Raw genomic sequence first — 25,464 nt, 5'->3', positions numbered from 1 at the left:
CGTTATATTATAGATGTGTATATATACAGTTGTGCTCAAAAGTTTACAAACCCCGGCAACATTTTTCCTTACTTAGTCTTGTTTCAGAGAATATGAATGAAAAGAATAAAACTTTTTCTCCACTCATGTTAATTGGTTGGGTGAAGCCATTTATTGTCAAACTACTGTTTTTTCTCTTTTTAAATCTTACTGACAACCAAAAACATCCAAATGACCCTGATCAAAAGTTCACATACCCCAGTTCTTAATACGGTGTATTGCTCCCTCTAACATCAATGACAGCTTGAAGTCTTTTGTGGCAGTTGTGGATGAGGTTCTTTATTTTGCCATATGGTAAAGCTGCCCATTCTTCTTGGCAAAAAGCCTCCAGTTCCTGTAAATTCCTGGGCTGTCTAGCATGAACTGCGCGCTTGATTTCTCCCCAGAGTGGCTCAATGATATTGAGGTCAGGAGACTGAGATGGCCACTCCAGAACTTTCACTTTGTACAACTGTACATGGTGGATGGGTAAAATTCCATTTTAGTGGGTGGGTATATATATACAGGATTTTTGGACTATAAGACACACCGGACCATCTTATAGTCTGAATAGCTAAGGTATTTTACCTGGGGGCAGTGGAGTGCGGGTCACTGGAGGCAGGGTCCCTAAGGAAGTCGACAACTGCAGTAGAAGAGGTCAGATGTGGTGGAGCCTGTGCCGGGCCGGGGCCTGTGCCTGGCTGAGGCCCTTAGCCTGACCTGTTCCTGTGTGGAGGCCTCTGGCTGGGGCTGAGTCAGGGGCCTCTGGCTGGGGCTGAGGCCTCTGGCTGGGGCTGGAGCCTATGCCAGGGCCTCTGGCTGAGGTCCATGCCGGGGCCTCTGGCTGGGGCTGAGGCTGGGGCTGATGTCAAGGCCTCTGGCTAGGGCCAGGGCCTCTGGCTGAGGCTGGAGTCTCTGGCTGAGGCCGGGGTCTCGGGCTGGGGCCTCTGGCTGAGACTGGGGCCTTGGGCTGGGGCCTTGGGCTGGGGCTTGTACCTGGCTGCAGTCTGTGCCGGGCTGTGATCAGCGTTGGGCGGCGAAGCAGTGCAGCCTGCGAAGGTTTCCAGTGTTTGAGGCCATCTTCCAAGAGCTGTGATCTACAGGATAATGCCCACTGGAGCCACCGGTTCGCGCATGCGCCAGGTCGGGCGGCCATTTTCCTGCAGATCACAGCTCTAGGAAGATGGCCGCGCACACCAGAATCCTGCGCAGGCCTCACTGCTTCGCCGCCCAACGCCGCTCACAGCCTGACACCAGCCACGGCCCCAGTACTGGCCAGGCACAGGTACCGTCCCAGCCGCTCTGCTTCACCTATACTGCTGATGCCGCCGCTACCACCACCGCGTTCCTGGAGGACCCTGCGATCTCACTTTACCACCACCACCACAGATAACTTTCGGACCGTAAGACGCACCCCCCATTTTCCTCCCAAATATTTGGGAATAAAAGTGCGTCTTATGGTCCGAAAAATACGATATGTATGTATATATAATTGTATATATTTAAATTGTGTTTATGGAAGCATATAGTAATTTTTGTTCTGTTTTATATTTAGAAGGCAAACAAAAATAATTCAGGAGCAGTTGAAAGATGCACAAAGTGGGAAAAATTATAGTCTCCATGCATCTAATCTGATATCAAAAGCAAAGAATTTTGGAGAAAGCAGAGTTCAACTTCATAATGTAAGTATCTGGTATTAGTGACATAAACTGAAAATTACACCTGAGTCCAAATGTCAGCACATGTACAGTAAGTCCTTTATAGAGAAATAATTTTAATTTGAATTCACTTCATGGGAAGCAGGTTATCAATTACAGTGGATTGTTGCATTTTAGGTTAAAATAAAATATAGGTATGCATATTTATTATATATAATATATATTGTATGTCATCCTCAACATTAAAATGTAACACTAAGATGTAAAATTCATGGAATAATGTAAATAACAGGATAGATAAACATTGTAATGATATGCAAATGATGAAAATTCAAGACAAAATTTTAAAAACATCTCTATTCAGTATAGAGTATGAATACCATGCACCGAAATCCCCACACTTACACACACTGGCTGCTATCAATGAGATTATTAATGGTTGTCTGGGGAATATTCTACCACATTAAACGCAATTAGACATACAAATCATCAAGAACCACCACTGGCAGCTTCCTATGCAATTGCCAACCAATGACATCCAAGATGTGCTCGTTGGGAGACAAGTCTGGAGATGCTGCAGGTCATGGCAGCTTGTGTTCTGTTGTTGTCTGGTTGAGAACTGGTTGCAGGGATTCTAAAAGGCCAACCTCTGGGCCCTTTAGGAGGACACTGGATGTTTTGATAATCCATAGCCTCCCTGTTATTGCATTGCAAATATGATCTGGTGCACACACAGACTGAGAAACAAGCAATTTAAATGTCGATATCCATTTTTGACGATCGCATTTAAATGGTTAAACAGCAGTCAACAGAGCTTACTTTTACTAGTTGCTGTTAAGGCAGATGCTGGCTGCATAACACATACAGCGTCTGTCCAATATGGAGCAGGCTCAGCTCCTTAGTCCAGTCTATATACCCTGCACATGACTTGTGATGATGCACATCACAGTTCCTTTATGAGCAGTTCCTGTCACTGCTTAAGAAGTCAACATTAGTGTTTCATTAGGAATTAAGTGTAAAGAAGATCAACAATATATAGTAAGTGTACAATTTTTATGTTGTAAAACGTTTTTCTTACAGTTTTAGAAATATCTACTGATTCTGGTAAATGTTTTAGATGTGACATCGAAAGTAGAATGTTAGTACAATGTTATTATTTCAATTACATAGTCCTCAGTGGTAAGAACACCTTGTTAATAAAGAGATACAAGAAAGCAAAAGGATACTTGCCAAATCTTGGAAAACATATTGTCAAACCACCCTACTTATTACTGGGAAAATTACTGTCCAGTACAATCACCCGGTATACCACAAATTAAAAATATTAATGAATAAAGGGTAAAAGAGAAGGGATGGAAGGGAAAGATTACTGACCATACAGGTATTAAAATATAACTTTTATTAATAAGGACCCGAACAGAGTGGCCTTTATTCAAGAAGGTCTCTTATTCAATTTTGGAATTCAGTGCTAAGGGATTACCAATAACATTAACTTTGTGGGTCCCTTTAGACTTATGTTCTAATTAACAAAAAGAACAGACTAATTAAAGGGAATCTGTCCATAGGATCAACCCTCTTAAGCCATATATTTGCAGGTCATAGAAAGTTGTATAAAATGATACTTTATTATGTGTGATACGATGTCTTGTTCCAGAGAAATACACATTTTTATTATATGTAAATTAGATGTTAAAGACTTTGGGCAAGACACGGATCTCCCTGAAAATCTGCCTCAAAAGCTTATTTTAAATGAAGGGGGCGTTACCAGTGTGAGACATGTAATGACAACACGCAGATACTCTGAGAGACCAGTATCTGACACATAGATTTTAACAGTTCATTTACATAAAAGAAAAATCTGGATTTCTCTAGAATAAGACATAGGATCGCATACTGACAGATTCTTTTTAATTAAGATATCTAGCCAATAAAAAGAATGGGCAGAAGACAGAAATAATGTTTTTTTAGATTCTGTCTCTCACAGTTGAAGTGTATCTAAGATAAAAATTGTAGACCTCACCATTCTTTGTAGGTGGGAAAACTTGCAAAATCGGCAGTGTATCAAATACTTATTTCCCCCCACTGTATATAAAATATGTTGTAGCCCTATATTCTATACACTCAGCTGTGTGTGTGCCTTTACAAATATCTCAGTATCTCCGAAGCGCAATTTAGGTATTAAGGGAGATCTTTTTGAATAAAGGACTCTATTTTTAAGTGTTTATTAATAAAAGTAAATTATTTTACCTCTACACTAGTGATGAGCGAGTATGTTCGGTTAACCCTTTCGGCGAGTATTCTCGGGCGAGTACCGAGTATCTTCACTGTGCTTGGTGATATGTTGGAATCACTCCCGTGTGCATGAATTGTGACTGCTTGACAGCTTTAATACATGTGAGGAATGCTTGTTTCTTAAGCATTCCTCACATGTATTAAAGCTGTCAGTCTCAAATCATGAGCACGTAGTGACTGAAACATGACACCCGAGCACGCTGAAGATACTCGGTACTCGCCCGAGCATACTCGCCGAAAGGGTTAACTGAACATACTCGCCCACCACTACTCTACACTCATCCATCTTTCCATTCCATCTTTTCTTATTTTCCTAGAATTTATAAATCCTTACCACATCTTGACCTATGGTATCTCCTTTAGTGCTTGTTTTGGAGAAATTACACATTTTTATTTTGTTGCGTAGCATTGCACGATTTTTTTCCTGCACTGGTAATTCCTCCATTAATTTTTAACAGGAACGTTACATACTTAAAACTGTAAAGTGTAAGGATTACACACTAAAATGATTGCTTTCTTTATATGTTTTTATTACACGTCATTCTTAAGGAGAACACTACTGTTGATTGCTTTATCATAGTGATGTGTCAGTGGTAAGTTCTCAAGACTGAGAAACATTTCACAATATTTCAATGTAGTGACATGCTTTTACTTCCCTTTGTTTTATTGTTAGCAGTCAATTGGTTTGCTATTGTACGTCTTTAGTTTTACTCATTGTACTCTGTAGAATAGGAAAGTGCTGCAAAAACTTTATTAATATCTTGTGTAATACTTGTATCCTTTAATTTTCCACTTACTTGATTTTTAATGATATTTGTACTTCGCAAAAAAACCTGCTTATGTATTTTAATGATTCACTTACAGTATTCAAAATCTGAGCGGAATCCAGAGCCTATAAGAGAGAATGTAATGGAATCTAGTTTTTCAGAAACACAACCCTTCTCAGACAGCACAGCATCAGACAGAGGGAGCCAATCAATAAAGCATCATAGGTAAGGACTAAAGTCTATTGGCATTTAACTGACTAAGATGCTTTACTAAGTTTGACAATACATGTAATGTTACATTGGGGAGAGATGAAAAGTGTGCGATAACGCTGAGAGGTATTCTTTGTGTTTCATCTAAGTGATATACTTAGGGATCTGGAAAAGGTAAACAAGAAACACAAAAGGTATTGCTATATATTTTAACAAGCTCATTAGTGTTGAGCGAGCACTAAAATGCTCGGGTGCTCGAAGCTCGGGCCGAGCTCACCGTGATACTCGGGTGCTCGACCCGAGCAACGAGCCCAATGTTAGTTTATGTGAGACCCGAGCATTTTTGCGGCGGCACCCCCGGCAGTCTGTAGAAAGCCTAAAAAGTGCCCAAAACGATAGTGACAGTGCTCAAAAGATATGGGGACAGCATGGGCATTGCCTCAGGAAGCATTTCTGACCCCCAGGTCACTGCTGTCAACAATGTGGTCAGAGGTATTAAGCCACTTTTACGGGCTCACAATAAAACGTTCAAAAACGAAACTGAAACGGTTTTCCGAAATATGTTAAGGAACTTCCTTTCCAGGGTAAAGACTTGTGTATAAGGTAAAATAAATAACCAAAAACAAAAATACTCCTCCACACCTTGGGCTATGTTCACAAGTAGCATTTTTTATGCGTTTTTGCACTTTTGAATTGCTTTCAACCGTGACAAATGCATTCACCGGGAAATGTCATTTTAACATTTTACAATCTTATCTGGCCATATGCTGTGTGACACATGCATACAGTGCTGAAAAGACATGGGAACAGCATGGTGAAGGCCCCCGGAAGCATCTCTGACACGCAGGTCACTTCCTAAAAGTGTGCCCATCAGAAGTGATCCTTCCCGCATCAGAATATGTAGACTTGCAACTATCCCCGTGCAAGTCCTTGTCCCAGGGCAGTGTTCAATTGTACCTCCCCCATTCCTTGCAATGCAAGCGCAAGTATGCAGCCTGCCACCCACCCACCCCCAGGCTGCAATACCATACTGCTAGCTTGCTTGCACAAGAAATGGGGCCTTTTAGTTTGGAGGAGGCCAAAGCTGGCCACTACCTCATGGCTGCTTCGGCAGCGAGGTATCCATACTCAGTCCCCAGCCGCCCGGCGGCCGGGTGTCCACACTCGGTCCCCAGCTGCCAAGGGGATGATGAGTGTCCATACTCAGTCCCCATCCGCCCCGCGGCCGGGAGTCCACACACGGTCCCCAGCCCCCTGGGGGCGGCCGGGTGTCCAGAAACGGTCCCCAGCCGCCCCTATTTCTCCTTGATACTTCCCCCACACTTTTCTTAGCCTGGCCTGCTTTATGGCAGCATTGGACAAGCCCACCAGAGAACCAGACTCCTCCGGCGGGCCCTGGCTTCTCCATCAGGGGAGTAGAGAGTGCCAAGGTGAGGAGCATGATAATGATGATAGAAGTTAGCATCTGCTTTGTTTTCTTGGAATGCAAGCGCATGTATGTAGTAGCGGCTAGGCCTGAGGTGGTCAGCGTTTTGGCGCATATCCTACCTCCTCCGAGGATTGCTGGATGTTTTCGTGCTACTATCCCAGTTCTATGACTCCCGTTAAAACAAAGCTTCAGGTGATGAATGATGGATGAGGTGGTGGCAAAGGAGAAAGAGCAGGAGGAACGTTGACCATTCACATCAATATCAGGCCAGTCAACCACACATGTCTTGTAGGATATGTTTCTGTACCAAAAGGGGCGTTTCGGCTACACAGTTATAGGGCATGCAGCGAATGCAATGCCTTACAAAAGTTTTGAGGCACTCCAATGCCCCTTGGAAGTGACATGGAGGTCAGAGGGCCTTAACTAAACCATTTTTTCCATTCATAGCAACTAGGTCTCCTGTGCACTGTTGGCCTTAGCAGTGAATGGAAGGCTTTCCAAAAATTATGAGGAACTGCTGTGCCCCTTGAAACTGACATGGATTACAGCATACTCAAAACCTTCTACCCATTATTGGGGAGTGGGTCTCCCTTAGTGTTCGGCTATGCATTGAAAATCAAAAGCTGACTAAAATTAGGAGGAAATGCAATGCCCGTTGGAAGAAGGGAGGAGGTCGCAGTGGAATAAAAAGACAATATCAATGCCCCTTGGAAAAGTGGTGGAGGTCGCAGTAGCTTAACAAGACGGTTTTAATGCCCCTTGGAAGGATGGTGTAGGTCCCAGTAGCTTAACAAGACGGTTTTAATGCCCCTGGGGAACGTGGTGGAGGTCGCAGTAGCTTAACAGGACGGTTTTAATGCCCCTTGGAAGAATGGTGGAGGTCGCAGTGGAAGAAAAAGACTATCAATGCCCCTAGGAAAAGTGGTGGAGGTCGCAGTAGCTTAACAAGACGGTTTTAGTGCCCCTGGGAAAAGTGGTGGAGGTCGCAGTAGCTTAACAAGATGGTTTTAATGCCCCTTGGAAGAGACGTGGAGGTTGCAGTAGCTTAACAAGACAGTTTTAATGCCCCTTAGAAGAGACGTGGAAGTTGCAGAGGAATAAAAAGACAATATCAATGCCCCTGGGAAAAGTGGTGGAGGTCGCAGTAGCTTAACAAGACAGTTTTAATGCCCCTGGGAAAAGTGGTGGAGGTCGCAGTAGCTTAACAAGACGGTTTTAATGCCCCTTGGAAGAGACGTGGAGGTCGCAGTTGTATAAAAAAATAATTTCATTGCCCCTTGAAAAAGTGGTGGAGGTCGCAGTAGCTTAACAAGACTGTTTTAATGCCCCTGGGAAAAGAGGTGGAGGTCACAGTAGCTTAACAAGATGGTTTTAATGCCCCTGGGAAAAGTGGTGGAGTTCGCAGTAGCTTATCAAGACGGTTTTAATGCCCCTTGGAAGAGACATGGAGGTCGAAGTAGCTTAACAAGACGGTTTTAATGAACCCTTGGAAGAATGGTGAAGGTCGCAGTGGAATAAAAAGACAGTATCAATGCCCCTGGGAAAAGTGGTGGAGGTCGCAGTAGCTTAACAAGACGGTTTTAATGCCCCTGGTAGAAGTGGTGGAGGTCGCAGTAGCTTAACAAGATGGTTTTAATGCCCCTTGGAAGAGACGTGGAGGTTGCAGTAGCTTAACAAGACAGTTTTAATGCCCCTTAGAAGAGACGTGGAAGTCGCAGAGGAATAAAAAGACAATATCAATGCCCCTGGGAAAAGTGGTGGAGGTCGCAGTAGCTTAACAAGACGGTTTTAATGCCCCTGGGAAAAGTGGTGGAGGTCGCAGTAGCTTAACAAGAGTGTTTTAATGCCCCTTGCAAGAGACCTGGAGGTCGCAGTGGTATAAAAAAATAATATCATTGCTCCTTGAAAAAGTGGTGGAGGTCGCAGTAGCTTAACAAGACTGTTTTAATACCCCTGGGAAAAGAGCTGGAGGTCACAGTAGCTTAACAAGATGGTTTTAATGCCCCTGGGAAAAGTGGTGGAGTTTGCAGTAGCTTATCAAGACGGTTTTAATGCCCCTTGGAAGAGACATGGAGGTCGCAGTAGCTTAACAAGACGTTTTAATGCCCCTTGGAAGAGACGTGGAGGTCACAGTGGAATAAAAAGACAATATCAATGCCCCTGGGAAAAGTGGTGGAGGACGCAGAAGCTTAACAGAATGGTTTTAATGCCCCTTGGAAGAGATGTGGAGGTCGCAGTGGAATAAAAAGACAATATCAATGCCCCTTGAAAAGTGGGGGAGGTTGCAGTAGCTTAACAAGATGGTTTAAATGCCCATTAGGAAAGCGGTGGAGGTCGCACAAGCTTAACAAGATGGTTTTAATGCCCCTGGGAAGAATGGTGGAGGTCGCAGTAGCTTAACAAGACGGTTTTAATGCCCCATGGAAGAGTCGTGGAGGTCGCAGTGGAATAAAAATACAATATCAATGCCCCTTGAAAAAGTGGTGGAGGTTGCAGTAGCTTAACAAGACGGTTTTAATGCCCCTGGGAAAAGTGGTGGAGGTCGCAGTAGCTTAACAAAACGGTTTTAATGACCCTTGGAAGAGACCTGGAGGTCGCAGTGGTATAAAAAAATAATATCATTGCCCCTTGAAAAAGTGGTGGAGGTCGCAGTAGCTTAACAAGACTTTTTTAATTCCCCTGGGAAAAGAGCTGGAGGTCACAGTAGCTTAACAAGATGGTTTTAATGACCCTGGGAAAAGTGGTGGAGTTTGCAGTAGCTTATCAAGACGGTTTTAATGCCCCTTGGAAGAGACATGGAGGTCGCAGTAGCTTAACAAGACGTTTTAATGCCCCTTGGAAGAGACGTGGAGGTCACAGTGGAATAAAAAGACAATATCAATGCCCCTGGGAAAAGTGGTGGAGGACGCAGAAGCTTAACAGGATGGTTTTAATGCCCCTTGGAAGAGACGTGGAGGTCGCAGTGGAATAAAAAGACAATATCAATGCCCCTTGAAAAGTGGGGGAGGTTGCAGTAGCTTAACAAGATGGTTTTAATGCCCATTAGGAAAGCGGTGGAGGTCGCAGAAGCTTAACAAGATGGTTTTAATGCCCCTGGGAAGAATGGTGGAGGTCGCAGTAGCTTAACAAGACGGTTTTAATGCCCCATGGAAGAGTCGTGGAGGTCGCAGTGGAATAAAAATACAATATCAATGCCCCTTGAAAAAGTGGTGGAGGTTGCAGTAGCTTAACAAGACGGTTTTAATGCCCCTGGGAAAAGTGGTGGAGGTCGCAGTAGCTTAACAAAATGTTTTTAATGACCCTTGGAAGAGACGTGGAGGTCGCAGTGAAATAAAAAGACAATATCAATGCCCCTTGAAAAAGAGGTGGAGGTCACAGTAGCTTAACAAGATCGTTTTAATGCCCCTTGGAAGAGACGTCGAGGTCGTAGTGGAATAAAAAGACAATATCAATGCCCCTTGAAAAAGTGGTGGAGGTCGCAGTAGCTTAACAAGACGGTTTTAATGCCCCATGGAGGAGTGGTGGAGGTCGCAATAGATTAACAAGAAGGGTTTTAATGCCCCTTGGAAGAGACGTGGAGGTCGCAGTGGAATAAAAAGACAATATCAATGCCCCTTGAGAAAGTGGTGGATATCGCAGTAGCTTAACAAGACGGTTTTAATGCCCGTGGGAAAAGTGGTGGAGGTCGCAGTAGCTTATCAAGACGGTTTTAATGCCCCTGGGAAAAGTGGTGGAGGTCGCAGTTGCTTAACAAGACTGTTTTATTGCCCCTTGGAAGAGACGTGGAGGTCGCAGTTAAATAGAAAGACAATATCAATGCCCATTGAAAAAGTAGTGGAGGTCGCAGTAGCTTAACAAGACGGTTTTAATGCCCCTTGGAAGAGACGTGGAAGTTGCAGCGAAATAAAAAGACTATAACAATAATTTCATTGCCCCTTGAAAAAGTGGTGGAGGTCGCAGTAGCTTAACAAGACTGTTTTAATGCCCCTGGGAAAAGAGGTGGAGGTCACAGTAGCTTAACAAGATGGTTTTAATGCCCCTGGGAAAAGTGGTGGAGTTCGCAGTAGCTTATCAAGACGGTTTTAATGCCCCTTGGAAGAGACATGGAGGTCGAAGTAGCTTAACAAGACGGTTTTAATGAACCCTTGGAAGAATGGTGAAGGTCGCAGTGGAATAAAAAGACAATATCAATGCCCCTGGGAAAAGTGGTGGAGGTCGCAGTAGCTTAACAAGACGGTTTTAATGCCCCTGGTAGAAGTGGTGGAGGTCGCAGTAGCTTAACAAGATGGTTTTAATGCCCCTTGGAAGAGACGTGGAGGTTGCAGTAGCTTAACAAGACAGTTTTAATGCCCCTTAGAAGAGACGTGGAAGTCGCAGAGGAATAAAAAGACAATATCAATGCCCCTGGGAAAAGTGGTGGAGGTCGCAGTAGCTTAACAAGACGATTTTAATGCCCCTTGGAAGAGACGTGGAGGTCGCAGTGGTATAAAAAAATAATATGAATGCCCCTTGAAAAAGTAGTGCAGGTCGCAGTAGCTTAACAAGACTGTTTTAGTGCCCCTGGGAAAAGAGGTGGAGGTCACAGTAGCTTATCAAGATGGTTTTAATGCCCCTGGGAAAAGTGGTGGAGGACGTAGTAGCTTATCAAGACAGTTTTAATGCCCCTTGGAAGAGACATGTAGGTCGCAGTGGAATAAAAGACAATATCAATGCCCTTTGAAAAAGTGGTGGAGGTCACAGTAGTTTAACAATACTGTTCTAATGCCCCTTGGAGAAGTGGTGGAGGTCGCAGTAGCTTAACAAGACGCTTTTATTGCCCCTTTGAAGAGATGTGGAGGTTGCAGTGGAATAAAAAGACAATATCAATGTCCCTGGGTAAGGTGGTGGAGGTCGCAGTAGCTTAACAAGACGGTTTTAATGCAACTTGGAAGAGACGTGGAGGTCACAGTGGAATAAAAAGACAAATTCAATGCCCCTGGGAAAAGTGGTGGAGGTCGCAGAAGCTTAACAAGATGGTTTTAATGCCCCTGGAAAATGTGGTGGAGGTCGCAGAAACTTAACAGGATGGTTTTAATGCCCCTTGGAAGAGACGTGGAGCTCGTAGTGGAATAAAAAGACTATATCAATTCCCCTTGAAAAAGTGGTGGAGGTTGCAGTAGCTTTACAAGACGGTTTTAATGCCCATTAGAAAAGCGGTGGAGGTCGCAGTAGCTTAACAAGATGGTTTTAATGCCCCTCGGAAGAATGGTGGAGGACGCAGTAGCTTAACAAGATGGTTTTAATGCCCCTTGGAAGAGACGTCGAGGTCGCAGTGGAATAAAAAGACAATATCAATGCCCCTTGAAAAAGTGGTGGAGTTCGCAGTAGCTTAACAAGATGGTTTTAATGCCCCTTGGAGAAGTGGTGGAGGTCGCAGTAGATTATCAAGAAGGGTTTTATTGCCCCTTGGAGAAGTGGTGGAGGTCGCAGTAGATTATCAAGAAGTGTTTTAATGCCCCTTGGAAGAGACATGGAGGTCGCAGTGGAATAAAAAGACAATATCAATGCCCCTTGAGAAAATGGTGGAGATCGCAGTAGCTTAACAAAACGGTATTAATGTCCCTGGGAAAAGTGGTGGAGGTCGTAGTAGCTTAACAAGGCAGTTTTAATGCCTCTGGGAAAAGTGGTGGAGGTCGCAGTTGCTTAACAAGACTGTTTTAATGACCCTTGGAAAAGACGTGGAGGTCGCAGTGAAATAAAAAGACAATATCAATGCCCATTGAAAAAGTGGTGGAGGTCGCAGTAGCTTAAAAAGACGGTTTTAATGCCCCTTGGAAGAGACGTGGAAGTCGCAGTGGAATAAAAAGACTATATCAATGCCCCTGGGAAAAGTGGTGGAGGTCGCAGTAGCTTAGCAAGGCAGTTTTAATGCCCCTTGGAAGAGACGTGGAGGTCGCAGTGGTATAAAAAAATAATATCAATGCCCCTTGAAAAAGTGGTGGAGGTCGCAGTAGCTTAACAAGACTGTTTTAATGCCCCTGGGAAAAGAGGTGGAGGTCACAGTAGCTTAACAAGATGGTTTTAATGCCCCTGGGAAAGTGGTGGAGGTTGAAGGAGCTTATCAAGACGGTTTTAATGCCCCTTGGAAAAGACATGGTGGTCGCAGCAGCTTAACAAGACGGTTTTAATGCCCCTTGGAAGAATGGTGGAGGTCGCAGTGGAATAAAAAGACAATATCAATGCCGCTGGGAAAAGTGTTGGAAGTCGCAGTAGCTTAACAAGACGTTTTTAATGCCCCTGGGAGAAGTGGTGGAGGTCGCAGTAGCTTAACAAGACGGTTTTAATGCCCCTTGGAAGAGACGTGTAGGTCGCAGTGGAATAAAAGACAATATCAATGCCCTTTGAAAAAGTGGTGGAGGTCGCAGTAGTTTAACAATACTGTTTTAATGCCCCTTGGAGAAGTGGTGGAGGTCGCAGTAGCTTAACAAGACGCTTTTAATGCCCCTTGGAAGAGATGTGGAGGTCGTAGTGGAATAAAAAGACAATATTAATACCCCTGGGAAAAGTGGTGGAGGTCGCAGTAGCTTAATAAGACGGTTTTAATGCCCTTTGGAAGAGACGTGGAGGTCACAGTGGAAAAAAAAGACAATATTAATGCCCCTGGGAAGAGTGGTGGAGGTCGCAGTAGCTTAACAAGAAGGTTTTAATGCCCCTGGGAAAAGTGGTGGAGGTCGCAGAAGCTTAACAGGATGGTTTTAATGCCCCTTGGAAGAGACGTGGAGGTCGTAGTGGAATAAAAAGACTATCAATTCCCCTTGAAAAAGTGGTGGAGGTTGCAGTAGCTTAACAAGACGGTTTTAATGGCCATTAGAAAAGCGGGGGAGGTCGCAGTAGCTTAACAAGATGGTTTCAATGCCCCTGGGAAGAATGGTGGAGGTCGCAGTAGCTTAACAAGATGGTTTTAATGCCCCTTGGAAGAGACGTGGAGGTCACAGTGGAATAAAAAGACAATATCAATGCCCCTTGAAAAAGTGGTGGAGGTCGCAGTAGCTTAACAAGACAGTTTTAATGCCCTTTGGAAGAGACGTCGAGGTCACAGTGGTATAAAAAGACAATATCAATGCCCCTTGAAAAAGTGGAGGAGGTCACAGTAGCTTAACAAGACGGTTTTAATGCCCTTTGGAGAAGTGGTGGAGGTCGCAGTAGATTAACAAAAAGGGTTTTAATGCCCCTTGGAAGAGACGTGTAGGTCGCAGTGTAATAAAAAGACAACATCAATGCCCCTTGAGAAAGTGGTGGAGGTCGCAGTAGCTTAACAAGACGGTTTTAATGCCCCTGGTAAAAGTGGTGGAGGTCGCAGTTGCTTATCAAGATGGTTTTTATGCCCCTTGGAAGAGACATGGAGGTTGCAGTAGCTTAACAAGACAGTTTTAATGCCCCTTAGAAGAGACGTGGAAGAAGCCGAGGAATAAAAAGACAATATCAATGCCCCTGGGAGAAGTGGTGGAGGTCGCAGTAGCTTAAAAAGATGATTTTAATGCCCCTGGGAAAAGTGGTGGAGGTCGCAGTAGCTTAACAAGAGGGTTTTAATGCCCCTTGGAAGAGACGTGGAGGTCCCAGTGGTATAAAAAAATAATATCATTGCCCCTTGAAAAAGTGGTGGAGGTCGCAGTAGATTAACAAGACTGTTTTAATGCCCCTGGGAAAAGAGGTGGAGGTCACAGTAGCTTAACAAGATGGTTTTAATGCCCCTGGGAAAAGTGGTGGAGTTTGCAGTTGCTTATGAAGACGGTTTTAATGCCCCTTGGAAGAGACATGGAGGTCAGAGGAGCTTAACAAGACGGTTTTAATGCCCCTTGGAAGAATGGTGGAGGTCGCAGTGGAATAAAAAGACAATATCAATGCCCCTGGGAAAAGTGGTGGAGTTCGCAGTAGCTTAACAAGACGGTTTTAATGCCCCTGGGAGAAGTGGTGGATGTCGCAGTAGCTTAACAAGACGAATTTAATGCCCCTTGGAAGAGACATGTAGGTCACAGTGGAATAATAGACAATATCAATGCCCTTTGAAAAAGTGGTGGAGGTCGCAGTAGTTTAACAAGACTGTTCTAATGCCCCTTGGAGAAGTGGTGGAGGTCGCAGTAGCTTAACAATACGGTTTTAATGCCCCTTGGAAGAGACGTGGAGGTCACAGTGGAATAAAAAGACAATATCAATGCCCCTGGGAAAAGTGGTGGAGGTTGCAGTAGCTTAACAAGATGCTTTTAATGCCCCTGGGAAAAGTAGTGGAGGTCGCAGAAGCTTAACAGGATGGTTTTAATGCCCTTTGGAAGAGACGTGGAGGTCGCAGTGGAATAAAAAGACAATATCAATGCCCCTTGAAAAGTGGTGGAGGTTGCAGTAGCTTAACAAGATGGTTTTAATGCCCATTAGGAAAGCGGTGGAGGTCGCAGAAGCTTAACTAGATGGTTTTAATGCCCCTGGGAAGAATGGTGGAGGTCGCAGTAGCTTAACAAGATGGTTTTAATGCCCCTTGGAAGAGTCGTGGAGGTCGCAGTGGAATAAAAATACTAAATCAATGCCCCTTGAAAAAGTGGTGGAGGTTGCAGTAGCTTAAGAAGACGGTTTTAATGCCCCTGGGAAAAGTGGTGGAGGTCGCAGTAGCTTAACAAAACGGTTTTAATGCCCCTTGGAAGAGACGTGGAGATCACAGTGAAATAAAAAGACAATATCAATGCCCCTTGAAATAGAGGTGGAGGTCGCAGTAGCTTAACAAGACGGTTTTAATGCCCCTTGGAGGAGTGGTGGAGGTCGCAGTAGATTAACAAGAAGGGTTTTAATGCCCCTTGGAAGAGACGTGGAGGTCGCAGTGGAATAAAAAGACAATATCAATGCTCCTTGAGAAAGTGGTGGATATCGCAGTAGCTTAACAAGACGGTTTTAATGCCCGTGGGAAAAGTGGTGGAGGTCGCAGTAGCTTAACAAGACGGTTTTAATGCCCCTGGAAAAAGTGGTGGAGGTCGCAGTTCCTTAACAAGACTGTTTTAATGCCCCTTGGAAGAGACGTGGAGGTCGCAGTGAAATAAAAAGACAATATCAATGCCCATTGAAAAAGTGGTGGAGGTCGCAGTAGCTTAACAGGACGGTTTTAATGCCCCTTGGAAGAGACGTGGAAGTCGCAGTGGAATAAAAAGACTATATCAATGCCCCTGGGAAAAGTGGTGGAGGTCGCAGTAGCTTAACAAGACGGTTTTAATGCCCCTTGGAAGAGACGTGGAGGTCGCAGTGGTATAAAAAAATAATATCAATGCCCCTTTAAAAAGTGGTGGAGGTCGCAGTAGCTTAACAAGGTGGTTTTAATGCCCCTTGGAAGAGACGTCGAGGTCGCAGTGGAATAAAAAGACAATATCTATGCCCCTTGAAAAAGTGGTGGAGGTCGCAGTAGCTTATCAAGACGGTTTTAATGCCCCTTGGAGAAGTGGTGGAAGTCGCAGAAGATTATCAAGAAGAGTTTTAATGCCCCTTGGAGGAGTGGTGGAGGTCGCAGTACATTAAAAAGAAGTGTTTTAATGCCCCTTTGAAGAGACGTGGAGGTCGCAGTGGAATAAAAAGACAATATCAATGCCCCTTGAGAAAGTGGTGGAGATCGCAGTAGCTTAACACAACGGTATTAATGCCACTGGGAAAAGTGGTTGAGGTTGCAGTAGATTAACAAGACAGTTTTAATGCCTCTGGGAAAAGTGGTGGAGGTCGCAGTTGCTTAACAAGACTGTTTTAATGCCCCTTGGAAGAGACGTGGAGGTCGCAGTGAAATAAAAAGACAATATCAATGCCCCTTGAAAAGTGGTGGAGGTTGCAGTAGCTTAACAAGATGGTTTTAATGCCCATTAGGAAAGCGGTGGAGGTCGCAGAAGCTTAACTAGATGGTTTTAATGCCCCTGGGAAGAATGGTGGAGGTCGCAGTAGCTTAACAAGACGGTTTTAATGCCCCTTGGAAGAGTCGTGGAGGTCGCAGTGGAATAAAAATACTAAATCAATGCCCCTTGAAAAAGTGGTGGAGGTTGCAGTAGCTTAAGAAGTCGGTTTTAATGCCCCTGGGAAAAGTGGTGGAGGTCGCAGTAGCTTAACAAAACGGTTTTAATGCCCCTTGGAAGAGACGTGGAGATCACAGTGAAATAAAAAGACAATATCAATGCCCCTTGAAATAGAGGTGGAGGTCGCAGTAGCTTAACAAGACGGTTTTAATGCCCCTTGGAGGAGTGGTGGAGGTCGCAGTAGATTAACAAGAAGGGTTTTAATGCCCCTTGGAAGAGACGTGGAGGTCGCAGTGGAATAAAAAGACAATATCAATGCTCCTTGAGAAAGTGGTGGATATCGCAGTAGCTTAACAAGACGGTTTTAATGCCCGTGGGAAAAGTGGTGGAGGTCGCAGTAGCTTAACAAGACGGTTTTAATGCCCCTGGAAAAAGTGGTGGAGGTCGCAGTTCCTTAACAAGACTGTTTTAATGCCCCTTGGAAGAGACGTGGAGGTCGCAGTGAAATAAAAAGACAATATCAATGCCCATTGAAAAAGTGGTGGAGGTCGCAGTAGCTTAACAGGATGGTTTTAATGCCCCTTGGAAGAGACGTGGAAGTCGCAGTGGAATAAAAAGACTATATCAATGCCCCTGGGAAAAGTGGTGGAGGTCGCAGTAGCTTAACAAGACGGTTTTAATGCCCCTTGGAAGAGACGTCGAGGTCGCAGTGGAATAAAAAGACAATATCTATGCCCCTTGAAAAAGTGGTGGAGGTCGCAGTAGCTTAACAAGACGGTTTTAATGCCCCTTGGAGAAGTGGTGGAAGTCGCAGAAGATTATCAAGAAGAGTTTTAATGCCCCTTGGAGAAGTGGTGGAGGTCGCAGTACATTAACAAGAAGTGTTTTAATGCCCCTTGGAAGAGACGTGGAGGTCGCAGTGGAATAAAAAGACAATATCAATGCCCCTTGAGAAAGTGGTGGAGATCGCAGTAGCTTAACACAACGGTATTAATGCCACTGGGAAAAGTGGTTGAGGTTGCAGTAGATTAACAAGACAGTTTTAATGCCTCTGGGAAAAGTGGTGGAGGTCGCAGTTGCTTAACAAGACTGTTTTAATGCCCCTTGGAAGAGACATGGAGGTCGCAGTGAAATAAAAAGACAATATCAATGCCCATTGAAAAAGTGGTGGAGGTCGCAGTAGCTTAACAAGATGGTTTTAATGCCCCTTGGAAGAGACGGGGAAGTCGCAGTGGAATAAAAAGACTATATCAATGCCCCTGGGAAAAGTGGTGGAGGTCGCAGTATCTTAACAAGACGGTTTTAATGCCCCTTGGAAGAGACGTGGAGGTCGCAGTGGTATTAAAAAATAATATCATTGCCCCTTGAAAAAGTGGTGGAGGTCGCAGTAGCTTAACAAGACGGTTTTAATGCCCCTTGGAAGAGACGTCAAGGTCGCAGTGGAATAAAAAGACAATATCAATGCCCCTTGAAAAAGTGGTGAAGGTCGCAGTAGCTTAACAAAACGGTATTAATGCCCCTGGGAAAAGTCGTTGAGGTTGCAGTAGCTTAACAAGACAGTTTTAATGCCTCTGGGAAAAGTGGTGGAGGTCGCAGTTGCTTAACAAGACTGTTTTAATGCCCCTTGGAAGAGACGTGGAGGTCGCAGTGAAATAAAAAGACAATATCAATGCCCATTGAAAAAATGGTGGAGGTCGCAGTAGCTTAACAGGATGGTTTTAATGCCCCTTGGAAGAGACGGGGAAGTCGCAGTGGAATAAAAAGACTATATCAATGCCCCTGGGAAAAGTGGTGGAGGTCACAGTAGCTTAGCAAGACGGTTTTAATTCCCCTTGGAAGAGACGTGGAGGTCGCAGTGGTATTAAAAAATAATATCATTGCCCCTTGAAAAAGTGGTGGAGGTCGCAGTAGCTTAACAAGACGGTTTTAATGCCCCTTGGAAGAGACGTGGAGGTCGCAGTGGAATAAAAAGACAATATCAATGCCCCTTGAAAAAGTGGTGGAGGTCGCAGTAGCTTAACAAGATGGTTTTAATGCCCCTTGGAGAAGTGGTGGAAGTCGCAGTAGATTATCAAGAAGAGTTTTAATGCCCCTTGGAGAAGTGGTGGAGGTCGCAGTACATTAGCAAGAAATGTTTTAATGCCCTTTGGAAGAGACGTGGAGGTCGCAGTGGAATAAAAAGACAATATCAATGCCCCTTGAGAAAGTGGTGGAGATCGCAGTAGCTTAACAAAACGGTATTAGTGCCCCTGGGAAAAGTGGTGGAGGTTGCAGTAGCTTAACAAGACGGTTTTAATGCCTCTGGGAAAAGTGGTGGAGGTCGCAGTTGCTTAACAAGACTGTTTTAATGCCCCTTGGAAGAGACGTGGAAGTCGCAGTGGAATAAAAAGACTATATCAATGCCCCTGGGAAAAGCGGTGGAGTTCGCAGTAGCTTAACAAGACGGTTTTAATGCCCCTGGGAAAAGTGGTGGAGGTCGCAGTATCTTAACAAGACAGTTTTAATGCCACTTGGAAGAGATGTGTAGGTCGCAGTGGTATAAAAAAATAATATCAATGCCCCTTGAAAAAGTGGTGGAGGTCGCAGTAGCTTAACAAGACTGTTTTAATGCCCCTGGGAAAAGAGGTGGAGGTCACAGTAGCTTAACAATATGGTTTTAATGCACCTAGGAAAAGTGGTGGAGGTCGCAGTAGCTTATCAAGACGGTTTTAATGCCCCTTGGAAAAGACATGGAGGTCGCAGCAGCTTAACAAGACGGTTTTAATGTCCCTTGGAAGAATGGTGTAGGTCGCAGTGGAATAAAAAGACAATATCAATGCCCCTGGGAAAAGTGGTGGAGGTCGCAGTAGCTTATCAAGATGTTTTTAATGCCCCTGGGAGAAGTGGTGGAGGTCGCAGTAGCTTAACAAGACGGTTTTAATGCCCCTTGGAAGAGACGTGTAGGTCGCAGTGGAATAAAAGACAATATCAATGCCCTTTGAAAAAGTGGTGGAGGTCGCAGTAGATTAACAATACTGTTCTAATGCCCCTTGGAGAAGTGGTGGAGGTCGCAGTACCTTAACAAGACGCTTTTAATGCCCCTTGGAAGAGATGTTATGGTCGCAGTGGAATAAAAAGACAATATTAATACCCCTGGGAAAAGTGGTGGAAGTCGCAGTAGCTTAATAAGACGGTTTTAATGCCCCTTGGAAGAGACGTGGAGGTCACAGTGGAATAAATAGACAATATCAATGCCCCTGGGAAGAGTGGTGTAGGTCGCAGTAGCTTAACAAGATGGTTTTAATGCCCCTGGGAAAAGTGGTGGAGGTCGCAGAAGCTTAACAGGATGGTTTTAATGCCCCTTGGAAGAGACGTGGAGGTCGTAGTGGAATAAAAAGACAATATCAATTCCCCTTGAAAAAGTGGTGGAGGTTGCAGTAGCTTAACAAGACGGTTTTAATGCCCATTAGAAAAGCGGGGGAGGTCGCAGTAGTTTAACAAGATGGTTATAATGCCCCTGGGAAGAATGGTGGAGGTCGCAGTAGCTTAACAAGACAGTTTTAATGCCCCTTGGAAGAGACGTGGAGGTCACAGTGGAATAAAAAGACAATATCAATGCCCTTGAAAAAGTGGTGGAGGTCGCAGAAGCTTAACAAGACGTTTTTAATGCCCCTTGGAAGAGTCATGGAGGTCTCAGTGGAATAAAAAGACAATATCAATGCCCCATGAAAAAGTGGAGGAGGTCACAGTAGCTTAACAAGACGGTTTTAATGCCCCTTGGAGAAGTGGTGGAGGTCGCAGTAGATTAACAAGAAGGGTTTTAATGCCCCTTGAAAGAGACGTGGAGGTCGCAGTGTAATAAAAAAACAATATCAATGCCCCTTGAGAAAGTGGTGGAGGTCGCAGTAGCTTAACAAGACGGTTTTAATGCCCCTGGGAAAAGTGGTGGAGGTCGCAGTTGCTTAACAAGACTGTTTTAATGCCCCTTGGAAGAGAATTGGAGGTCGCAGTGAAATAAAAAGACAATATCAATGCCCATTGAAAAAGTGGTGGAGGTCCCAGTAGCTTAACAAGAATGTTTTAATGCCCCTTGGAGAAGTGGTGGAGGTTGCAGCGGCATAACAAGAAGGGTTTAATGCCCCTTGGAAGAGACGTGGAGGTGGCAGTGGAATAAAAAGACAATATCAATGCCCCTTGAAAAAGTGGTGGAGGTCGCAGTAGCTTAACAAGACGATTTTAATGCCCCTGGGAAAAGTGGTAGAGGTCGCAGTAGCTTAACAAGACGGTTTTTATGCCCCTTGGAAGAGACGTGGAGGTCGAAGTGGAATAAAAAGACAATATCAATGCACCTTGAAAAAGTGTTGGAGGTCACAGTAGCTTAACAAGACGGTTTTAATGCCCCTTGGAAGAAACGTGGAGGTCGAAGTGGAATAAAAAGACAATATCAATGCCCCTGGGAAAAGTGGTGGTGGTCGCAGAAGCTTAACAAGATCATTTTTATGCCCCTGGAAAGAGTGTTGGAGGTCACAGTAGCTTAACAAAACGGTTGTAATGCACCTTGGAAGAGACGTGGAGGTTGCAGTGGAATAAAAAGACAGTATCAATGCCCCTGGGAAAAGTAGTTGAGGTCGCAGTAGTTTAACAAGACGGTTTTAATGCCCAAGAGAAAAGTGGTGGAGGTCGCAGTAGCTTAACAAGACGGTTTTAATGCCCCTGGGAAGAATGGTCGAGGTCGCAGTAGCTTAACAAGACGGTTTTAATGCACCTTGGAAGAGACGTGGAGGTCGCAGTGAAATAAAAAGACAATATCAATGTCCCTAGAAAAAGTGGTAGAGGTCACAGTAGCTTAACAAGACGGTTTTAATGCCCCTTGGAAGAGACATCGAGGTCGCTGTGGAATAAAAAGACAATATCAATGCCCCTTTAAAAATTGGTGGAGGTTGCAGTAGCTTAACAAGACGGTTTTAATGCCCCTGGGAAAAGTGGTGGAGGTCGCAGCAGCTTAACATGATGGTTTTAATGCCCCTTAGAAGAGACGTGGAGGTCGCAGTGAAATAAAAATACAATATCAATGCCCCTTGAAAAAGTGGTTGAGGTCGCAGTAGCTTAACAAGACAGTTTTAATGCCCCTTGGAAGAGACGTTGAGTTCGCAGTGGAATAAAAAGACAATATCAATGCCCCTTGAAAAAGTGGTGGAGGTCGCAGTAGCTTAACAAGACGGTTTTAATGCCCCTGGGAAAAGTGGTCGAGGTCGCAGTAGCTTAACATGACGATTTTAATGCCCCTTGGAAGAGACGTGGAAGTCGAAGTGGAGTAAAAAGACAATATCAATGCCCCTTGAAAAAGTGGTGGACATCGCAGTAGCTTGACAAGACGGTTTTAATGCCCCTTGGAAGAGACGTGGAGGTTGCAGTGGAATAAAAAGACAATATCAATGCCCCTTGAAAATGTGGTGGAGGTCGCATTTGCTTAACAAGATGGTTTTAATGCCCCTGGGAAAAGTGGTGGAGGTCGCAGTAGCTTAACTCTACTGTTTTAATGCCCCTTGGATAAGTGGTGGAGGTCGCATTAGCTTAACAAGACTGGTTTAATGCCCGTTACAAGAGCCATGCAGTACAGCATATTAAAAACATTATTCCCATTATTGGGGAGTGGGTATCCCATAGTCTTTGCCTATGCCTTCCAAGCAAAAGCTGTGAAAAATTAGGACGGAGGATCTTGCAATGCTGGCAACATGGTCCACGGTCACCCAGGTGGTATAGTGGTGGTGGAGGCTGATGATAAAGAGAAGAGCAAAATACAGCCGAAATGAGGAAGCTTATACCCATGTGTGGGTGGGAAGCGGTGCATGGGAATACACCTCCCGAAATAAAACAGTGGATTTGACTTTATGTTACTCTGCTGTCATTTGGTGGTGATGAGAAGTCTATCCCAATCCAGCCCTTGTTCATTTTGATAAGGGTCAGCTTGTCAACATTGTCAGTTGACAGGCGAGTGCGCTTCTCAGTTATTTTTCCCCCAGTAGCACTAAAAACACGCTCCGATAACACGCTAGCGGCAGGGCATTCCAGGACCTCCAAGGCTTACCAAGCGAGTTCATTCCAAGTGTCCAGCTTGGATACCCAATAATTAAATGGCACAGAGGAATCACGGAGGATGCTGGTACGGTCGGCAAGGTACTCCCTCACCATCCTTTGAAACTTTCCACTCCTTGTGAGAGTACCCCGTGCCTCAGGGCCTGTAAGCTGAGCGGGTCTCAGAAAACTGTCCCAGAATGTTGACAGTGTTCCCCTGCCTCTGCTGGATTGGAGTTGCGTCTCTCTCGCCTGTACGCCTTGGTTGGGCAACGAACTGTGACCTCTGCCGCTAGCGTGTTCAGATGGGAATTTTCTTAACAGTTCTGCAGAAAGGGGCTTCTGGTACTGCCCCATTTTTGTAGACCTCTCCACCTCATGAATAAGAGAGTGAAAGTTGTCCTTGTATCAGGGGTCTAAAAGTGTCACCAACCAGTAATGACTGTCACCCAACATTTTGACAATGCGAGGGTCACGGTTAAGGCAGCGTAACATAAAGTCAGCCATGCGTGCCAGACTGGTAACGGGCAAGACTGCCGTGTATTCACCAAGATGACGAATGACCATGCTCTCCTCCTCCTCCCCCCTGTCCTCAGGCCACCCACGCTGAACCGACTGTATGACAGTTGTACAGGTACTACCGTCTACAGCGCATGATACCAGCTCCTATTCTTCCTCCTCCTCCACCTCCTCTCCCTCATTGTCCCCCAATGCACGTTGGGTTGAGATGAGGCTGGGCTGTGTGTAATCGCCCATTACGGGTTCTTGATCCATCTCATCATAGTCTGGTTGCAATGCCTCCTCTTTAATTCTCTGCAGAGAACCTTGCAAAAGACAGACAAGTGGGATGCTGACGCTAATGATGGCGTCATCACCACTCACCATCCTGATGGACTCCTCAAAGTTTGTCAGGATGGTACACATGTCAGATATCCAGGTCCACTCTTGAGGTCTTACTGTATGTGTGGAGTCAGACCTGTATATCGATGGCCTTGTTTCAGCTGGTACTCCACAATTGCTCTCTTATGCTCCATAATCCTTTGCAAAATGTGGAGGGTAGAGTACCAACGTGTGGGGATATCACACTCCAGTCGGTGTGCCAAAAGCTGCAAACACTGCTGCAACACAGCAAGGGTGGCGGAAGCTGTAGCCGACTTGCAAAAATGAGCTGACAGGCGGCGTACTTTGACAAGCAGATCTGTCACCTCGGGGTACGATTTAAGAAACCACTGAACCAAGAGGTTAAGCACATGAGCCAGGCATTGTACGTGTGTGATCTTGCCACGCCTCAGAGCCACCACCAGGATACGGCCATTGTCACACACGACCATGCCTGGATGTAGGTTCAGCGGTCTCAGCCACAGATCTGCCTGCTCTTTCACAGCTGTCCACAACTCATAAGCAGTGTGAGGTTTATCACCTAAGCTTATGAATTTCATCACAGCCTGTTGCCGCTTGGCTGAGGCAGTACTGCAGTCGTTCCAGCTTGTAACTAATGTGGTGATATCTGAGATGGAGGCTGAAGATGAGGAAGAGGAGGAGGATTATGTGCAGGAGCTGTACACTGTGGGGGCAACTCTGACTGACATAGGGCCTGCAATCTTTGGTGTGTGGAGGATGTGTTCGGTCCCAAGGTCCGACTGGTTCCCTGCTTCCACTATGTTTACCAAGTGTGCCATCAGGGAGATGTACCGTCCCTGGCCACAAGCACTTGTCCATGTGTCCATTGTCAGGTGGACTCTCCCAGTAACTGCGTTGTTGAGGGCACGGCAGATGTTTTGGGACACGTGCTTGTGTAGTGTGGGGATGGCACACCGGGCATAATATTGTTGGCTGGGGACCGAGTACCGAGGGATTGCCACCGCCATAAGGTTGCGGAAGGATTCCGTCTCCACCAGCCTAAAAGGCAGCATTTCCAACGCAAGCAGTCGTGAAATGTGTGAATTTAGGACTGTGGCCTGTGAGGCGTTGGCTACGAATTTGCGCTTTCATTCAAAGGTCTGGGATATGGACAATTGAACGCTGCGGTGGGACGTGGACGTGGACGTTGATGCTGTTTCTTGAGAAACTGCCATAACAAGTGAAGAATGAGAGGAGGCGGCATCTTTGCATGCAGTATGGACAGGGGATTGCCTTGCGTGCACAACAGGGGGTTCTATTACACGCACAACAGCGGAAGAAGCAGTGGTGACACCCGCTGACACTGGTCGTGGACCCTGGGATTCGCCCCACAAAGTCGGGTGCTTTGCTGCCATGTGCCTCATCATAGTGGTGGTGGTCAGGCTGGTAGTTTTGTCACCCCTGCTGATGCTGGCATGGCAGGTGGTACAAATTGCCTTTTTGGGGTTATCAGCAGAGTCTTTAAAAAACTCCAGACTCTGGAAGACCTACCGGTTGTACTGGCAAAGTCCCTCGTGTTTGTGTTATGGGGAACTGTTGCCCGCCTTCTGTGTGCAGCCACCACACTGCTTCTTCCTGCCTGTTGGGGTACTCTGCCTCCCTCTTCCTGTTTTCTGCTGACCTCGCTCTGAGTGTCCTCCTGCCACGTTGGGTCAGTTACTAGATCATCTACCACCACGATCCTCCTCCTCAGTTCGTGTCAATTGTGTCTGGTCATCGTCCACCTCTTGTGACAAATTGCCAGCGTCGACTTCCTCTGGCCGTGGCTGTTCAAATATTTTGGCATCGCTACATGGGATCTCCTCTTCCCCCACTTCAAGCGGAGCAGGCGAGGGGCACAAATATGGAAATGGACCAGTGAACAGCTCTTCAGAGTGTCCAAGTGTGGGATCAGTTGCTGTCTGACGACACTCGGCAGGGTGGGAGGAAGGAGCATCAGGGTGAGGAGGAGTATGCGGTCGAGACTCACGGTTACTAAAACTTGACCGTGTGGAAGACAGACTGGAGGTGGTGGTGCCCAGGTAACTGGAAGTATTATCAGCTATCCAATTAATAACCTGTTCACACTGATCAGTTCGCAATACTGGTGTTGTAGTGTGCTTCCCTAGTAATTCGGTCAAGAAGTG

General features: G+C 45.3%; 1 protein-coding gene across 2 annotated transcripts in view; it reads left to right on the top strand.

Annotated features, from left to right (window-relative positions):
• The window catches only part of NRG3 (neuregulin 3), a 1,270,498-nt gene that overhangs the window by 1,144,112 nt on the left and 100,922 nt on the right, over positions 1-25,464 (top strand). For both annotated transcript variants that reach the window (XM_073685971.1, XM_073685970.1), the window contains exons 6-7: positions 1,574-1,700; positions 4,833-4,960. In XM_073685971.1, coding sequence (XP_073542072.1) covers positions 1,574-1,700; positions 4,833-4,960 — 255 coding nt within the window. The remainder of the gene's footprint in view (positions 1-1,573; positions 1,701-4,832; positions 4,961-25,464) is intronic.

Source organism: Phyllobates terribilis, unplaced genomic scaffold (genome assembly GCF_046119375.1).
Source record: "Phyllobates terribilis strain yellow unplaced genomic scaffold, ASM4611937v1 Scaffold_5__5_contigs__length_657084704, whole genome shotgun sequence".
Taxonomy (NCBI): Eukaryota; Metazoa; Chordata; class Amphibia; order Anura; family Dendrobatidae; genus Phyllobates; species Phyllobates terribilis.
Note: the sequence above shows the minus strand (reverse complement) of the source record. Positions and strands in the feature narration are given on the sequence as shown.